This window comes from Brienomyrus brachyistius, unplaced genomic scaffold (genome assembly GCF_023856365.1).
Source record: "Brienomyrus brachyistius isolate T26 unplaced genomic scaffold, BBRACH_0.4 scaffold35, whole genome shotgun sequence".
Lineage (NCBI taxonomy): Eukaryota > Metazoa > Chordata > Actinopteri > Osteoglossiformes > Mormyridae > Brienomyrus > Brienomyrus brachyistius.
Genome location: NW_026042310.1, coordinates 891,085 through 910,176, shown reverse-complemented (window position 1 = coordinate 910,176; position 19,092 = coordinate 891,085). Strand labels below are relative to the sequence as shown.

Genomic DNA, 19,092 nt, shown 5'->3' with positions numbered 1-19,092 from the left:
TTCCTCTCGTGTCATGTGATTTCCGTTCCGGTCCCGGTGCATCAGGTTCCGTCTTGCAGTGCAAACACATGCAGGCAGGCTAATTGGTGTTGTTAAAATTCCAAGGGTCGTGCGTGCCCTGGGATGGATTGGCATCCTGTCTAAGGTGTTCTGCCCAGTCTTGTACTCTCTGCCACCTGGAATAGGTTCTAAGCCCCCCCCCTCCCCTCCTCCGCCCGTCACCCTGTCCAGGATAAGCAGCAAAGGTGGATGCTACTTATAATGACAGTACTACACATAGCGGAAGTAATAGCCTGCTCTGTTTGGGGGAATAGCGCCACCTGCTGGTAGGTGTGTCCATGTGGAAAGGTAAATAATAAAGCAGGTAGCTGGATGGGAAGTGGGTCAATGAAGAAAGTGTGTTAATGACCCAGAAGGGGTGGCAACACATGATCTGGGTCCTACCAGGCCTTGTAGATGTGGGTAATAAGCTACCGGCATTTATACCCAAAATAGCTCAAGTGAATTCAATGTTTAAATTATCTCTCAACAATGAACACTCCGAAAACAATAGAAATGTTTTGATCAAAACTGCCCTTCTTCTCATGGACTTATCCAAATATGGGCTGTTTGTTTAATGGAAAGACTGTTATTTACGTACATTTTCATTAATAGGCCTGTTATTCACCAACTTACGGGACTTGAGCAAGTGAAGAGAACATGATTTCAGATACTGAGTAACACTCGGGGAGTAATGTTATCCTGTTACTTTTTAAAATCTTATGTGTAATAATAGAGTTAGAATCAGGGACATTATATGGAGGGGGGGGCAGAAGAGTGAACAGCCCTGAGACCTGCATTCTGGGGGGGGGGGGGGGGGGGAGGATGCTGATCTCGGCTTTTTTTTTGTAACAAAATATAGAGATTGTCATTCTAAATTTGTCCCATCAATCAGATGGTGTAATAGCCACGATCGGCGAATTTAACTGACAGCACTCCTGCCCCCCCCCCCAGACTGACTGACAAGTTTTACCACTGGGACCCGCACTTTGATTAGCATATTATCAATTAGCATATTATTAGAGGCCACCCGTGCCCGTCCGCCTAACACCCCCAGAGACGTTACTCTGCCCCTGGCTGGTATATTTAGTATATTTGTTTTAAGATACAATTAACACGTCAAATTAATACACACAAAAGATGCAATGCTCAAAGTGCATATGAATGTGGTCATTCTCCTGCTTCCCCCCCCCAAAAAAAAGTCAATTAAAAACTTCAAAATAATATTAATTCTTCAAAGTCAGAAATAATAAACCAAATTGAATCAGATACTCTAATATATGTTAGAACACGTGTCTTCATAATTTCAACAGAGGCGTAAATGCTAATTCATAGTATTTCCTTATTATGATATATTATATATTATATTTTTATGACAGTATTATATAACATCAATAATAATAATAATAATAATAATAATTTGGCAGGACCACTCTTTCTCGTATGAGCAAGTAATACATTTTGTCTACTAATTTAAAACTGCAAAATCGTAACCATTTCGATAAACTATACACCGCTGTTACTCATATATAATGTAAATATGTTAAGCTACATTGATGCATTGACGACATGATATAATATTATTAATGCATTGAAAAAATGTTCTTTTTAGTCCACCCCCAAATAAATGTGTATTCGTGGCTTAAGTCATGAGAAATTATATGTAAGCTTGCCCCCCCAATGCATTGAAAAAATGTTCTTTTTAGTCGTCGTCGTCGTCGTCCCCCAATAAATGTGTATTCGTGGCTTAAGTCATGAAAAATTATACGTAAGCTCCCCCCCCCCCCGACTAAAGACTCCCCCTACCCATTCATCTCTAACTACGCCCCGCTGTTAAAGATCATTAATAATGTTATGATCGGTTCCTTAGTGGAGGGAGAGGTGGGGTCTTTTATTTTGAACTCCTTCTCTTTCTTCCGGCCAGCAGTTTAAGCTCGATCTCAGCTCGCTGGCTACTGATATCAGCTGGTTTGACGGCGAGGACACTGATGGTCCGCTTCCCGGGAGAAGTTATCGTATATATTAATATGAGATAAAAACAAAGACACCCGGAATAGCGGTTTACTAAGTCATAAAAGTACTTTTAAAAGTAATTTTCATTGGAGTCGTGCTTATATAAGTGATTGGTGTTGGTGAAATTTAAACCTCAGAGGAACAGAACAGAACCGCACGGGTTCCAGTTTATTAGTTAATATTTTTTAGATTTTCGTGATAGACTTTCTTCTGCATCTTTAAAGACGGGAAAAGACTCAGGCACCATGTTCAGAGACGGGAGGAAAAAAAATCCCGAACTTTTTCAGACGGTCTCGGAAGGATTGCGAAAGCTGTACCGGACCAAACTCTTCCCTTTGGAGGACGCTTACCGCTTCCACGACTTTCACTCGCCGGCTCTCGAAGACGCCGACTTTGACAACAAGCCCATGGTGCTGCTGGTGGGTCAGTACTCCACCGGCAAGACCACATTCATCCGGCACCTAATGGAGCAGGACTTCCCCGGTATGAGGATCGGTCCGGAGCCAACCACGGACTCCTTCATAGCGGTCATGTACGGCGAGCAGGAGGGGCTGGTACCGGGCAACGCTCTGGTGGTCGACCCAAAAAAGCCGTTCCGAAAACTCAACGCCTTTGGCAACGCTTTCCTCAACAGGTGACCTTCATGATTTCATTCATGAATAACCAATTACTTGCTTACAGTTTTTAATATTAAAGTGATCATCAGATAGTTAACCGGCTAACTTAATTGTCACAAAGCATCATCCGCAATGTATAAAATTTGCGACAAACTGTACCCCTGGTTAATATGATAATTAAATAGTAATTTTTTGCAGATCCTTGGCCAAACCTTATATATAAGGTTTTAGCCCGGACTTTTACGCAGATATGGTGAGGTTTTGGCACGCTTCAGGGCTGCAAGTGTCTGATAGCAAAGGGGGCTGGCCCATTCATTTTCTGTGCGATATCTCCGCTGTTTGTGGCCAGTGGCTGTTTAGCTATTACGCAGCAAAATATAGCCGTCGAAAGCTGGCTGCTTTAAATTCGACACCAATGATTAACTGTTTTGGGGGGTATTTGGAGGACATTGTCCAGACGTTGGTCACTTCGGAGTCCGCATTTAAAACGAAACGGGAATTTATAAAATTCGATTTATTTATTTATAATATATATTTTTTTAGATTTTACACTTTTATTTTTAAAGTTCTTTATGGGGAAAGATCGGAATTCCCCATGAACGTTAGAAGGGAAAGTTCTTAGAATACAAGCAATTTCGCATGCATGAACGACCCAAATATAGGCAACAAAGTTCAAGTAATAGGCCTACCCTTCTTTTGACCTTAGTTCTCCACAAGAGATTAATCATTAGCCAGTATACGTTATTTCTTATAACGTAAAACAGATTTCTCAGGCTTGTCTAATGCCTAACAACACATGCTGAATAATCGAGTCGTCTAACTGAAATTAATCTATAACGATTAATATCCCGCATTAATGTAGCATTTTTGATGTATCGACTCCTTAAAAAATGAAGACTTTCGCTATAAGTCTGTTTTTTTTTATAATTAATAGTACGCTGGTTTATTACTTTATGACGTAGGATGTGTTACTTTCAAAACTATTGGAATCAAGACGACCGAAGGACCTGTGAAAACATGTATGCTGTGGAGTTAACAACCATTAACTGACATTGGCGTTTGTTCAGTGGCAGTGGTCGGTTTTTATACTGAGCTTTATAACGTGTTCATAGTCCAGGGCGTGTAACTCACTGACCAGTTTGTACACGTGTTTGGTCATGGACAGTGGGTGCTCATTAAGCTGTACTATGTGACAGCTGCTAATGTAAATATCCAGAAGCTGAATTAAATATAACTGCCCCTTAAAATCCCAGGAGGTTCCCTGCTGCTGTACCATTGAGCCTAAAAGCTGGTTGGAATGTCTCGCACCTCTAGCTGAATAATACGTAATATCTATAATATCCATCTATCTTGCAGCTGCTTATCCTGCTCATGGCTGGACGGGGGCCTGGAGATTATCGTAGACAGCACCAGGGGTGGACTGGAGTGGGGGGGGCGGGGGGCAGTTAGGGGAATACCAGCCCTCACAAGACCGGGAAAATTCCTGAACTTCCCGATGGCCAATCCGCATCTGGGCACAAGGGAGGGGTATGCCCTGGATGGGATGCCAGTCTATCACAGGACACATATATGCAATGACTGCATGGGGCACCTGTCGTGGCATGGGAAGGAGGTGATAACTACAGAGAGACAGACAGACAGTCCAGTGACAGGGATCCATTACTATTCAGGGTGGGGAATCGGAGAGCAGCAAAAGTTATGAATGAAGTCAATGATGGAGCTGGCGTCCATGGCGTCCATCAAGTCTAGCAGAATGAACGATAGGAAAGCATGTTTGCACGTTTATGCATTGCGGTAAGCGTTATGTCGAAGCCCTTTCTGCTGAAGGTGGATGTATGGTGTTTACATAACATCGTGACAGTTAGGAGTGCAGTGGCGTCTTTCCCATCCAGTGATTTTCCTGAGGGGTTGGGTAAACTTATTTGAAACTACGCAATTGGCTTTTTCCTATTCTGGGGTGGTTTCCTGGGTCTCAGTCCTTAATCCTCTGTCAGATTTGTTATATATTTTTCTTCATGATTTCCTCAGTATTTTAGTTTGTGTTCTGGATAAAAACCACATTCCCCTGACTCTAGGCTATTCGTAAATGAAGAATCAAATTTGAACTGTGGCGTGGTTGAAATCTAAAACTGAGAGGAGAGTTAAAATATATTTTTATTTGCACAGTAATACTGTCATTTCCAGGTGGGGAAGTTTACTTGTCGTCACCAGAATAAGGCTTTCGATTGGGCAAGCTTTTATAACTAGACTGGAGAAATGTAAAGGATTTCATTATGCTTCTCCAGTTTAAACAATGGATATGCTGAAGGACATCATTTTGACAATGCCGCCTTTTTCCTTATTTACTGAAGTACCGTTCTGAGTTCAGCAAAGGTGTTAGCCCATCTTGACTGTCCAAACCCAAAAATATGTAATCAAGGGCTCATTGTTGGAATAGTCGGCCATTCGTGCCAGTGGAGTTCAGGAAAACCGTAGAATCCGGACGTCTGACTTTTGATAAACATCTTCAGTGTTACTCACGAGGTTTCTGTAGGTTTCTATTGTTCTGAGTCCTTCCTGCTCTCTCTGCCATCCCCGTGTGATTGATAAGCCCAGGTCAAATGTTCGAGGTGTGTATCCTTACAGAAAAATGGAATTTTGTCAGTATGCGTTCTATTTATTTATGATTTATGAAGTTCACAGACCTTACAGAATTAGGGGTTTCGCTTTTTTGGAGACCGGCAAAGGTTGTTGTTGGGGAAGGAGTTTTTTTCTTGGAAGATTTCAGATGGATCACTTTTATGGTACGTGCCAAGCCGCCTACGAAGGAGAGTGATTGTCGCGTCACATGACCAGGCCACCTGACCTAAACACAGGAGAGATGGTTTTGGAGGAGTTTGACCAGAGAGTGAAGGAAAAGCGGCCAATGAGAGCTCAGCATATATGCGGGACCTCCTTCAGGTCAGCTGGTAAAGCATCTCAGGAGGCCACCTCATGGAACTGGCATGGAGGAGATAGTGGGGTCAGCCGGTCCCTGGAGGAATTGGGGTTAAGGGCCTCGCTCAAGGGCCCAATGGTGGCATCACTCTGCCAACCACAGGATTTGAACCAACATTCTGACACCTAACCCACAGAGCTGCCTCCCACCCAAAAAAGATTATTTTTAGGCAGTGTATAATTCCATTTATGCTATTTTATAGTTTTGGTTCTTTATAATTGTTCTAAGATGTAGAGAATAGTGCAAATGAACCTTGGGCTGAATCCCTGAGTAAATAAAAACAAGCCCTGGATGATTCGTTTCGGTCAGATGTTCTAGTAACCGATGTCCTAGTCCAGGGCTGCATTTCCCAAAACCTCCATAATGCTACGAACATCCTGACGTCAGAGAGAGAGAATTCAATATGATAACCTTCAGACAGATTATGTATCTGGGCTCAGCCCTTGAGGTCTTAAGATCTTAGTAATGCGCCAGCGTGTATAGAATCATCACCGGTTCAGCCTTTGCAGTTGGATGCCTGGGCGTCCACTAAGGAGACAGACGCACGTCTATATTCCTGACATTCCTAAAGGTTTTTGTCGTATGCGAAGATGTAGAAGACATGGGATGATAGTATTGGGCTGCTGTCAGGCCACTGATTCACGGAAGGAAGCACCTGGGAGGAAGCCTGGTGAAAAACCAGGGAGAGTAATAGTAGCTACCCAGTTTTCTTTGGGTCCCTGAAATGACTGTCCAAGATGGCCACCTAACCCCAAGAATAAAGGCAAAAGTTTGTAGGACAAGATGAAAGCATTTTGTGGTCAGTTGACTGCATCTACTAAATACTGATGGTACGGCTGTCGTGTGATCGAGTTTGTTGTTAAATTATGTTTTTGACAACTTGAAACTGAAAAATTTCAATTTCAGGGATTAGTAATCGTCAGAGTGAACCCTACTAAAATGTTGAGGAATACTTGGTCACATGACCTTGGCAACCAATAAGATGCAAGCACATAGGGTGGAGATGTGGAACAGGCTCGGTGTGGTTAGAAAAGGGCTGATTAACGCTACAATCACTCAGATTTTAGGGAATATTTATAACACCATAGTTTTAACACAATGCTTTTAACACTGGGTGTCAGCTGAGGATGAGTAAAAACCAAAAGGATTCTGGTCTTCTATGTACAGAGTTGAGTATTTTAACAGTTCATTCTTCAACAATAAGGAAGAAATGCATGTTCCATTGGCAATAATTCTTCTATACACCCAAGCATTCCATAACATTAACTGGGGCCAACAGAAACGTCAACCTGGGCTTCTGACCAAATGGTTTATGTCTTCACGTGCGCTCGACCGGACAGTGGGAGCGTGTATCTGACAGGCCGGAATGCACCGGAGCCCCTCGCGTGCCGGCCCGTGCCGTCTCTGCGTTCCGACACGCCGATGAGGAGTCATGGGACATGCCACGGCAGCTGGCGCGGGATGAGGGGGAAGGAGGCGGGGGGGGAAAAAACTCTGGCAACGCCGTCTTGGGGTGATGACAACTGCAAGGCATGCTGGGAAGCTTCTGGGAGAGGTGGAGCGGGGTGGAGAGGGAGAGGTTAGTGAGAATGTGCTTATGCCCGGCAGAGAGAGAGGGATCAGGGAAAGGGGGGATGAAGCCAACAGCTCGAAGGTGAAGGCGAACATTAGAGTGATGCAATAAAGGGGAACTCAAGGATGTCGAAAGTGCAGCTTGTTTTAGTTAGTGGGTTTTTCATTTATTTTATTTTTTTTGAGGAAGCAGTGTCAGATAGTACCTGCATCAACTGGGAGTTAAGGACATTGAAATCACTCTGTCGACCCTGGGATTTGATCTAGCAACCTACCTACCGCAAATCCGGTTTCCTAGTTCCCTGAGCCACACATCGCCCCTCGATGTGAGCTCAGAGCAGCTGGTTTTTCACCCGTCACAATGTTTAAATCTTTCGCTTCTGGGCACGAGATATCCCCCCCCCCTCAGTTAAATGACACCACTGAGGGCACATGAGTAGCAGCAGTATCAGTGACTTTCATGAACAGACGAGCTCGGGTGTCAAAGCTGCCCCACGCATCATCAATACCTTAAGGTTTTGAAGGCTTTTGAGGAAGGTCTTTCGAATCTTCCCTAATGTACTTCCTCTTCGCGAAGTCAAACTTCGCACCTGGCATGGGTATAGAAACAATCCTCTTTGTGCTGGTTCATAACATGTTTGTAATTGCCAGTTCGTGCAGGATCGAACCGCAAGCTGTACTATAGAACGCCGCTGGCGGATTGTGACTTAGTATCTGCAAGGAGCCAATTTGTCCGTAACAGTGGAAAGTTTGTTCGGTTGACCAGTCGTAGCGTGTGATTTGTAAACCCACCCCCCCGCCCTCTGTCCCGTCTGCCACCAGGTTTGTGTGTGCCCAGATGCCCAATCCGGTGCTGGAGAGCATCAGCATCATCGACACCCCGGGCATCCTGTCTGGCGAGAAGCAGAGGATCAGCAGAGGTGCGTACGCTTCTGAGGTCGCGTCCGAAAAGGCAGCGCAAATGATGTTGCCGAGGAGATTGATACATAGCAACAGATTTAAACGGAGCATTTCTAAGAGAGAGAGGTAAGGAGCATGCACCGTTACAGCACGTTGCTGCACCCACCACATAGCAAAGCACCTCAGGGATGAGATCCCAAGCGTTTTCCCCGGTGGCTGGAGTGCCAGTCCTGCCACCAACCCCCAAATCTTCCCTGTAAGTTGGAGGACCTCCTTATAGGGCTGTATGTAGGTTAACGTCATACCCAGGATGAGGCAATTGCAGGTTAAGGGCCTTGCTGAAGGACCCAAAGTAGTAGGAAGACTCTTGGCATTCATGGGATTCAAACTAACAACCTTCCGATTGCCAGCACAGATCCCTAGCCTCAGATCCACCCCTCTGTCCACAGCAATCTAAACAACACTGATAAATCATCGATAAAATTATTTTCATTTTTATAAAGTAATGGTAAATTTTGTTGTTAATTCAAGTTGAAGTACATTACTTCTAGTCACCCTAAACAAATGGCAGAGACGAATACAATCAGCTCCCTAAATCAGGCTTATTTTTTCCACTTCCTTGAAGTAGCATAGAGTTTGTGGCAGCAGTAGTGTGTAAAACAGGAAAGGCTGTGACTCTTCTGCTCTGCCTCATCGTGTTCTCCGCTCTCCCAAATCATACCCCTGTCACTCTCACTGTCACCCTCCCTGTCGGCCCGACAGCTGCTCGGCCCTTTGCGGGTCGGACTGTTTTTTTTTTTTTTTTTAAACTTTCAGACCGGGACTGACGAATTTAGCGAACATTCACTCAAAATAAAAAAAAAAACGTTTTCAAAAGCCATGAGCTAACTGTGCGCCTTAAATAAGCCAACTGTCGATGCGTTGTGGATATTTGATTATGCAGATTTATCTCCGATGCAAGTCGGATCTGAGATTCCCGAATCCCGCTGGAGCCCATATGCTCTGACCGGTACTGCAGCATGATGTATTTTTAGCTGATCTGTTTACGTTGGAATCTGTGTGCTACAGAGTGAGAACGGGATTCCGGCGTGTTCCACCCACGGAATGTTATGCCGCTGTAGTGTGTTTGATTAAACGTTGCCGTGGTGATCAATCTGCGGAGCCTCCTAGTTTTTAAGGAGCACTGCCGAAGATGTTAAGCGGGGAGACGACCGAATTGCAAGCACGGCTGATGCAGTTAGAATATGCTACTAGATGGGGCAGCGTTTTTTTTTTGGGGGGGGGGGGGGGTTCATGGATGGAGTTTTGGATAGAGGTGCTGCCCGAAAGAGAGGACGGAACTAGCTGGATACAGCTAACAGATCCTGGTCTGCAAGGAGACAATAAACAGCTCTCGTAATTACACGAATGTGTCACTTGTGCTTTATAGCCTCAGTCAGTATGAACGCAACCTTTACTCTCCGCTGAATGGGAGAGCAGAGTGCGGCAGGAGAGGCCGAGGAAGAGAGGAGGATGACCGTGACGTGACTGTCGGACAAACCGAGATCCCACTCCCAGCACGGTCAACGCTAAACAGGCTTCCATCCAACTGTACACACCATAAAGCTACTCATGACCATTGCAAGACAGATTACATAACTGTGATATCAAGTTCTTGATGGTGTGTGTGTGTGTATATATATTTATACCTGTATGTATTATATTTATACCTGTATGTATATGAGCACATGGCCATAAACGCAAGAAAAAGCAGTGATGTGTTGAGTAGATTTGAAATGGTCAAGAAGCCTCTAACAAAAAAAGTTGAGAGATTGACAGGGGGTGGGTGCAGGGGGGAGGGGGAAGGGAGGGGAGGAGGGGGGTTAAAAGTCAACTAGCTGCTCACCCTTGCCAGAAGCCATGAGACCAGCGCTGGGAGCCGGGTGGCAGCTGACGTTTCCGCTTCACAGGAAGTGATGATTCAGCTGCCAGCCGGGGCTCCCCGCCCACTTCCTGTCGCTCCTCGGCCAGAAACCCCACCTGCACCCACACAGGAAGCCTTCGCTGGAGTCTGGGGTGGGGGCCGTGATTGCGCTTCTCCATTGTCCCCCATCTTGGGGTGGGAGGGGGGGCTGTATCCTAAACAAACATGCCGTGCCTGTCGCTTTTCCACCCGCATGCCACAGCTCTCGCGGAGCGGTCAAGGTGTGGGATAATATCTCTTGGACACGTGATAAGCTCTAACTTCAAACTCTCCCTTCTATACCAAAATTAAAAATCTACTGGCTACATTCTGCATGACAACAGCTGATTTACACCCCTGCCCTGGGGGGGTAAAGCCCAGGCCCGGTGTCGCATTGCTGCGTATCGCGTCCCAAACCTGGCACGGTCACCGCTTCTGTAAGTGTAGTTAATAATCTGCCTGTGTCTGCTGACTCTAACCTGTAAAACACTTTCGCAGGTAAAAGTGTTTTTTTTTTTTTCTCATTGTACCATTCCTTTCCCTGTCACCATGCCTTTTGCAAGATGAAAATCACGACTTTCTAACTTCCATAAAGTGAAGAATATTTTAGCGCAATTTAACGATTTATCCCACACGCAGCAGATCTAGATCGGCCGAGGATCTTTTTATATATATTTTTTTTGCCTTCGGGTGTGAAATGGGCATTAAGCTTGTTGAATGTTTGCGTGACGTACGTTCGAGTTTAACTTGAAGGGTCATTTACGTCTCACTTAACATGGCTGTAACCAGCCACCTCTGTTGCCGTGGAAACCCCGTTCGCCCCAGGACTCGGTGACCCTCCTACGCTAAGAATGCGCTGCTGCTCCAATCACTCAAACTTGTCTCTCTCGGGCAACAGGCCATTATTTACTATACTACTATACTGTACATGCCATCCCATCCGAGCACTAGGCTGATTCCTTCTTGGGGTGTCCGGTTATGGCCCCCGGCACTCAGAGTGTGGCGGTTGTGGTTTCTGTAGACGATTCGAAAAGACAGGAGACGGGAAGTCCGGGTGTCGCCCTGACTCCACGCTGAGAACCGTTTCTGATGGCGTGTCCAGTCAGTCACGTGACACAAGCTATAAAGAGTAGTTCTTACACTGGTGCGTAATGCTTTGGCGTGACCGTGCTTTTCTGGGGGGGGGGGGACGTCCTCCTCCTCCTGTGATTTTTATCACCACTATGCACACAGGAACTCGAGAGAACGGAACACTTCACAAAGCTCTGCTCTTAAATACTTCACCTGCCAAGAATGTCCTCACCGTACCCGGTAACCATTGATCATGAGACATGCATTCCTTTGGCAGACGCGGTCATCGCCCCCCCCCCCCCCCCCCCCCCCCAGAAAAGCACGGTCACGCCAAAGCATTATGCACCAGTTGGTTCAGGTCTTATGTCTGGGCAGCTCGTTAAGGGGATGGTGAACATCTACGTACCTGTTTTTCCTTCCTGGAACTGACGTCCTCTAACTTCAGTATGTTAAGTGCTTTCAAATTCCGCCACAGACACCATGGTCAGACGGGGAAGGACATTCAGTAGAAATTACTCCTGAAACTTCTGAATACGAGCCTGATATTGATCTGATTGTAGAGTTCACATTCCCTGTGGTGCTGCAGACAAGACCACAGGCAGGCTGGGCCTCAAGCGGTTGGACGCGTCTATTTTCGTTGCCCGGATGGCTGGTGTCGGTTTACAAAGATGTGTTTTATACACGACCCGGGCTTCGGGGTCTTAAGCGTGTCTCACTCAAACACACACCACGTGCACGCATACAAGTTAGGCAGCCCAGAATGCCAGAGGGGGAATTTCCATTAGGATATCCCCAAGAAGGAAGGAAGTAGGGGGTGGTGGCAGTGGAAAAACTGAAGAGTGCTAACACTATACCCCGCCACACCTTCTGTTAAGTGCAAAACCAGGCGTTTAAATATCTGCCACTTCGATTTAGCCTCAGCTGCCTATTGTGTTGAGTTCTTGGCAGTCGCCGAATTCTCCTGTCCATTTTAATCTCACTGGAAATTGCTGTTGGCTCCGATCAGCTCCAGTTTCTCCACCTGACCGTACTGTATCCAACGTCCAGGAAGTCAGCCATCGGCCAAACAAAGGTGGTTTATTAGCGAGGTCGCTACGAGACGCCCTGAAGAGAACCGACTGAGGATGGTTAATTGTAAGCTGATATCATTAGCAAGGTCAGGAGAGGACATCCTATTGGCTGTCGAGCCTCTGATATTAATGACTGTATGTTATCATAGGACGGGCTGCCAGCTATCAGCATAAAGGGAGTGCTGATGCACTACGACACAAGGTCAGCCTACGGACGGTGACGTAGGCGCGATCGGAATCGCTGGCCGACGCGGTTGCGCAAGGACGAGATTCTCCAGGATTCATTGGTCTGCCGTTACGTGAAACAATAACTCATCTGTGCACCATTGGATGCGGGCCATTGTCGTTAATCACACAGTCCTTCTCCTGCATCGCAAACGTGTTTTGAAAATGTAGCAGTGTAGCGATGTTACACCTGCTAACAATTTCTCGGAATGTTTATTGAATGTTACAGTAAGGTACAGAAGTAATCAGATACCTTTATAATGCATTACTGTATTAATTCTTATACAGTCCATTATAATGCCTTATAAAGGTATCTATAGTGCATTATAGATGAAAGCTTCATAAAGCATTCATAATGATACACAAGGCTATAGTATGTTATGCCTTTCGATAAATAGTTGTAACCATGTTTATAATGCTTTATAAATGCATTATTTATAAATTGCTAAAATCATGGCCTTAAGTAAAGCATCACCCAATATTTTTCAACATTAATTGCATGTTCAGGTAACAAAGATATGCTGACATTAATAGAACCTTTGTTAAAATGCAAAACGTGGAAACGTTGTAGTAAGAAAGTTCTCTGATAACCTTGAGAAGACCTTCATGTAACGTTAGCTAAAGTTCTGGGAACGTTCCCTGTTAGCCGGGATGATCCCATCTCTAGTGTGGTACTGAGAGGACAGGAAGTCACGTGCGAGTTGTGCATTTCGTGTGGAAGTTTATAATTAGAATTCCTGGTGTCTGGATGTGTCGTCTCGCTGTGAATTAGTTGTTAACGAGTAGTTCCTTGTGAAGGCCTCCTGCGTGTTGCTGGAATACAATTTTTAGGAAGTGGGCGCTAAATTAAACATAGGTTTCCTCAAACAGGAAGCTCCACCTCCATGCTTCTCCATGATCTCTTCTGCTTGTTTGTAGCTGTACAGTTAGATGTGTCTCCCGTAATGTTGTGTCCATGCTGTTACTGGCTCTGACACGCATTGTGAGCCTCCATCCTCCAGCTGTCCTAGAAGTATCATTATGGTGTGTTACCTGTTTCACACATATTCCATTCTTGGAATTAAAATAATGGTCATGTTATCATTTTTTGAAGAGTGTCAAGAGGGTTTGCGTTGTCTCAGTAGGGCATTGTGTACCTTCCTTCTCCAGGCTACGACTTTGCTGCCGTGTTGGAGTGGTTTGCAGAGCGGGTCGACCGCATCATCCTCCTCTTCGATGCACACAAGCTGGACATCTCTGATGAGTTCTCGGAGGTGATCCGGGCCCTGAAGAACCATGAGGACAAGATGCGCGTGGTGCTCAACAAAGCTGACCAGATCGGGACCCAGCAACTGATGCGGGTCTACGGCGCCCTCATGTGGTCGCTGGGCAAAATCGTCAACACTCCGGAGGTCATCCGCGTCTACATAGGATCCTTCTGGTCTCAGCCGCTTCTGGTGCCCGACAACCGCAAACTGTTCGAGGCGGAAGAGCAGGACCTGTTTCGCGACATCCAAAGCCTTCCACGGAATGCTGCCCTCCGCAAGCTCAATGACCTCATCAAGCGTGCTCGCCTTGCCAAGGTGGGATTCCAATAGGGGCAGTGTTGGATGATGGGGGCGTATGGGCTTGTATTGAGGAGCAAGTTCCCTAGATGGTAGCACTGGAAGTCGGGGTCCTGACAGTGCTTCAGCACTGGTTGTTCGTGTTAATGCAGTCGTCAAAGAAAAACATACTATTGTGTTAATTATCTCGCAAAATGATGGATTGCAATCGTTAGCTGCTATGCTGTAGCACCATGTTTGTTGTCATTCGTTACCTTGGCAACCGGTATTTCAGGCTGTGGTCACATTGCTGATGCGGTGAGAATGCTTGTAGCCGGCCTATGTTTTCAGGCGTGTTATCTCGTTGTCAGCTGTCGATAGCTACCGACGATATACCAAAGTACGCCAATAAGATCTATAAGTCGTTCCGGCTTACAGCACCTGGAGCTCAGAACGTTTCTCCATGAATAAGTTCCTAGATGAGGTCCACGACCTCACTCCTTTCATTAAGCTGATCTAGGGAAGAGCATCGATTTTAAAAGCTGCATTGGCATTATTTGATCAAGCGAGTGTAATTTCTGGTAGCGTCATTTATGCCAAACTGCAATTTCAATGAAACCATATTTGTCCAGGTTCACGCATACATCATCAGTGCCTTAAAGAGAGAGATGCCCAACATGTTTGGCAAAGAAAACAAGAAGAAGGAGCTGATCGCCAACCTGGGGGAGATTTACCTGAAGGTCGAGAAAGAGTATCAGATATCACCCGGCGACTTCCCAAACATCATAAAGATGCAGGTATAAAGTTCAACTCAAATGCGATTTTTTTTTTCTTTCTCTCACTGGGTGGAGTTACAGAGTAATGGATAGTTTAACTTTCTTCCCATTGGTTACTTTGTTGCACATTACCGGGATAAACTAACCTGTGATTGGTAGTTGTTGGTAGTCCCACCTACTCATGAATAATCTCTTACATCATCCTTCTGGCGTATGATAGAAAACACATTTTTCAAGCCCTACAATCAGGAAACCCTCATAATGGGTCAAATACACAGATGATTTGATAAATGTCTCTGTCGTTGCTTGACTATGATGAGTATAACAAGGAACTAGCTACAGGTTAGGACATTTTGTTTTGTATTTTAATCCAGTTTTCCAGCCCCTTTTTATTTGTTTCTCAGTTGAATTATATAAAGATATTTTTCAAAGTCGAGATGATGATATTTCCAAAGTCAATGATTAATCGTATTAAATAATCACGATTATGATTTTTTTTTTTTACCGTGACCCAGCAGCCCTACTGCAGATCCATCATGCTTTTATTGGACACCTCCCAACAGTGTGCTTGCCGTTTTTCTTTGACCCCAGGAGATCCTAAGCATCCACGACTTCAGCAAATTCCAGTCTATGAAGCCCAAGCTGATGGACGCCGTGGAGGACATGCTGGCCAATGACATCGCTAAGCTCATGACCCTGGTCCGCCAGGAGGAATCCGCCATGCCAAGCCAATTGGTCGAAGGGGGCGCCTTCGACGGGACCAGCAACGGTCCCTTCGGGCATGGCTACGGAGAGGGCGCCAGCGAGGGCATCGATGAGCTGGAGTGGGTGGTGGCGCGTGACAAGCCCACATACGATGAGATCTTCTACACGCTCTCGCCCGTCAATGGCAAGGTGTCGGGCGCAATGGCCAAGAAGGAGATGGTCAAGTCCAAGCTGCCCAACACAGTGCTGGGAAAGATCTGGAAGCTGGCTGATGTGGACAGGGATGGCTTCCTGGACAACGAGGAGTTCGCCCTGGCTAACCACCTGATCAAGGTCAAGCTGGAAGGCCATGAGCTGCCCGTTGACCTGCCTTATCACCTCATACCCCCATCCAAACGACATCAGGAGTGAGAGATTCAATGAGGATGGATGAGTGGAGGAATTTTAGGAATAACCACTCTGCGTGAATGCTAAAGTCTGTCTATATAAAGGGAAAATAAGCTAATTTACTCCTCACTGTCATTTACGAACACGATTAATTTTACTCTTGAAGTAGATAAACCAATGTTGTCCTCCCATTTTAATTATTCTAATATTCAAAATTATAACACAAAACCTTGTAGTTTAATAATTTAAGAATAAAATATAGCATTTATAGTCTTTTTATAGCCTGTATTTCTCCACTGAGTCCCGTTATGCTGGATTGTAAGGGCTGGATTTGAGTTTTTTGGTGCCACACGAAGGATCGTTTTGTAAGGTCGCCTTTCACTTTCACTTCTCGCTCACGTTTCTTGATTCTAGGGTCACTGCTTTTCCAGTACATCGGTTTGGGTTTCTATGCTAGGGACATGTCCCTACCAGTGTTGTGGGGGTACTGTGGGTTCAGGGGGGTTCGGGGCAGATTCGGTCCTTATCAGTGTGGAAACCAAACCTACGGCTACTGATGTATAGTTGAAAATTAAGTAGCTTTGTAACTCAAAAGGCTTTGCAGCAATGTTCCAGTGAGACTTGGGATCATCACATGCATGTAATAGGAACTTCACCCTGGGGGGGCCAAAGCACGGACCTAGAAGAAAAGAGAGAAATTTCAGTGCAGCCAATACGTACTTATGTATGGAAATGTATAAATGTGTGGAAAATATTTAGTAGTTAACTCGGAAGTGATTTTTAATTAAACCAGGAGCAGCTGTTTCTTTAAAACTATGAATTAATGCTTGCCGCTATTTTTAAAGTTACCTTCACTTTTCATCACTTCAAAATAATTAAATGATTCTTTGACAGATTATAAATGTGCAATTGTATGCATGCATTGCGTCATCTGTGTAACCGTATATTACTGAGCCTGGAGCAGGTACTGTAAGAACGAATGGAGCTGGGTGGGACCAGAGCCGTGGGGGCAGACACCTTGTTTTTGAATTTTTTTTGCAGTTGTGTGCTTTGCAGACAGTGTTCGCGCGAGGTAGCTGTGGCTAGGTAAGTTAGCTCAGAAGGCTAAGCCAAACCCTAACCTTAGCCTTCACTGTGCTCTATACCAGCGTTTCTCAAACTTTTTTGTCCTGGGGACCAGTCATGTCAGGCTTTGGGGTTGCAGCCCCCGCAGATGCATATCCACATAGATTAGATAGATAGACAGACAGACAGTTATTATTATAGATAGATAGTATTATTATTGTTGTTATTATTATAATAATACCTGAACTGATCTGACTGAATTTTGATTGGTGCAGAAGCGAGACTTTGCGGACCGGCAGGAACCCTCTTACGGACCGGCACCGGTCCACGTCCCATAGTTTGAGAAACGCTGCTCTATACCACGAAATACGTGGGAAAAATGCATCAGTGAAACAGGGCTTTGAATGTTGATGTAGTTTAATGTTGAAAATTTAATCATTTTAAATACACACATACACACACACACACAGGATGTCTGCCTTTGTTACATCAGCCCTGATCTTCATGAACTCTGACTGACCATTCCTGAGTTTGCCAAAACTCTGCAAAGTGATATCAATCAAATTTTATTACGTCTTAGTTAATATAAATCTAACCTATGGCTTAAGGTTTATATAAATCACCAAAATGACATCCCGTGTTTTATCTAAAAATCCAAGAATAGCTCTGCGTGTTTCTGTGTGTGAGCATGTTGAGGTGGTGATGTGAGAGAGTGAGATATGTTTGTTTACTGTTCACCTATACTTAGGCTCCAATGTACTAAAGAAGAGTGCCTTAAATTTCATCAACTTTACATTCATCAAAAATGTTCATTCTGTTCATGGTCTATTTTTTAAATAAATGTCACTACAACATCATTATGGGTAATGGTTTTGTCTTCTACAAAATTGTAAGAATGACCAAATTTGCGTATGTGGATATGAACGGGCAGACTACAAAGTCAACTCGTGTGTTTTAAAACGGACAGAAAATAGCAGTTAGAGAAGATGTTTCTCTACTATCTTAAAACGCATTTAGTACCGCGGACAGCATCACACAAGCTAAAATTAGCACACTCGCGCACTGATTGTAATTTAATCTTAACTTCAAAGAATGAAGCTTTTACAAATTTTCAACTGAGCAAGATCTGGGTCACCGCGTCCTTGAACAGGAAAAGCGGTTTGGAGCCTGGGTAAAACTCCAGCCCCCGCCCCCCGCAACACTATACTGGTTACGTAGTTGGAAACTGTGTGGATGGATGGATGACATTTGGGTAGGTGAGGAAAAATTGAACAACAGCGCCCCCTGTTTATCCCAACGCAAACTGTGTGCGGATTGTATCTTCATGTCGTGACGGACAGCTGCAAGGAAACCACCATTGAAACCGATAAATCCAGTTGAAAACTCAAGGCAAGGGTTTAACTTGACACTCCTGCCAATTTCACATCAACAACCTTCCGCCATGGTTCGTCCTTTACGAATCGGCCGTTTAAACCGCAATATAGGCATTTCCGAAAAGAAACTTGCGTAGTAGTAACTTAATATTTCACCGATTTCTTTGAGTGGACCAGCAAAGGGACGTTGACATTCATCCCGTGCACTCGTACCGGACACGTGGTTTGGCGGCACTTCCCGCAGTGACGCCATCCGAGGCAGCGCGCCTTGGAGCATAAGCAAACGATGGAGGGCTGCGGCGCAGACAAGCCTCCTCGTCGCTCGGAGGGTAGGCGAGGCTCCGGGCTCCTGCTGAAGGCTCCGGAGGACAAAGGCGAGGAAGATGTCCTCCGGGAGTCACTGACGAGGCTCACCGGCGTTACCAGAGCCATCACGGCTAACATCCGCAACATAAACGAAAGTCTGGACAGGTACCGAAATTCGCGGGTAAAATTCAAAGTGCGCCCACGCTTTGTGACGGACTGTATGCATGCATATAGCTAAACTCTGAACTTTCCACTGACTGGTGTAGTCTGTCATTTAACAAGTCAATCATCGGCTGTGCACGCCAGGTGTTGCTGCAAACATGTGAATGAATGACTAAATGACTCAAAATAAATGTAATGTTCTGAATTGATGAAGTAGGTTTGATTCTTCGTGTTTGTTTCGTGATGCTGTTTTCTAATAACATGGAATATAAGAACGCTTCTTTGACTTTGCAGGATGCTAATGGATAGTCCTGAGATCGAGGAGATGGAGAAGATGCTGGTATGTGGATGCAGTTTATACCAACGAAA

The 19,092-nt window shown here is 45.1% G+C and overlaps 1 protein-coding gene across 1 annotated transcript; it reads left to right on the top strand.

The window, feature by feature from the left end:
* Nucleotides 1-1,951: 1,951 nt before the first annotated feature.
* Nucleotides 1,952-16,719, top strand: ehd1b (EH-domain containing 1b). Its single transcript, XM_048998006.1, has 5 exons — nucleotides 1,952-2,686; nucleotides 8,041-8,138; nucleotides 13,576-13,988; nucleotides 14,582-14,746; nucleotides 15,317-16,719. Exons 1-5 carry the CDS (start codon nucleotides 2,298-2,300, stop codon nucleotides 15,839-15,841), a joined length of 1,590 nt encoding a protein of 529 aa, XP_048853963.1. The 5' UTR covers nucleotides 1,952-2,297; the 3' UTR covers nucleotides 15,842-16,719.
* Nucleotides 16,720-19,092: the final 2,373 nt, after the last annotated feature.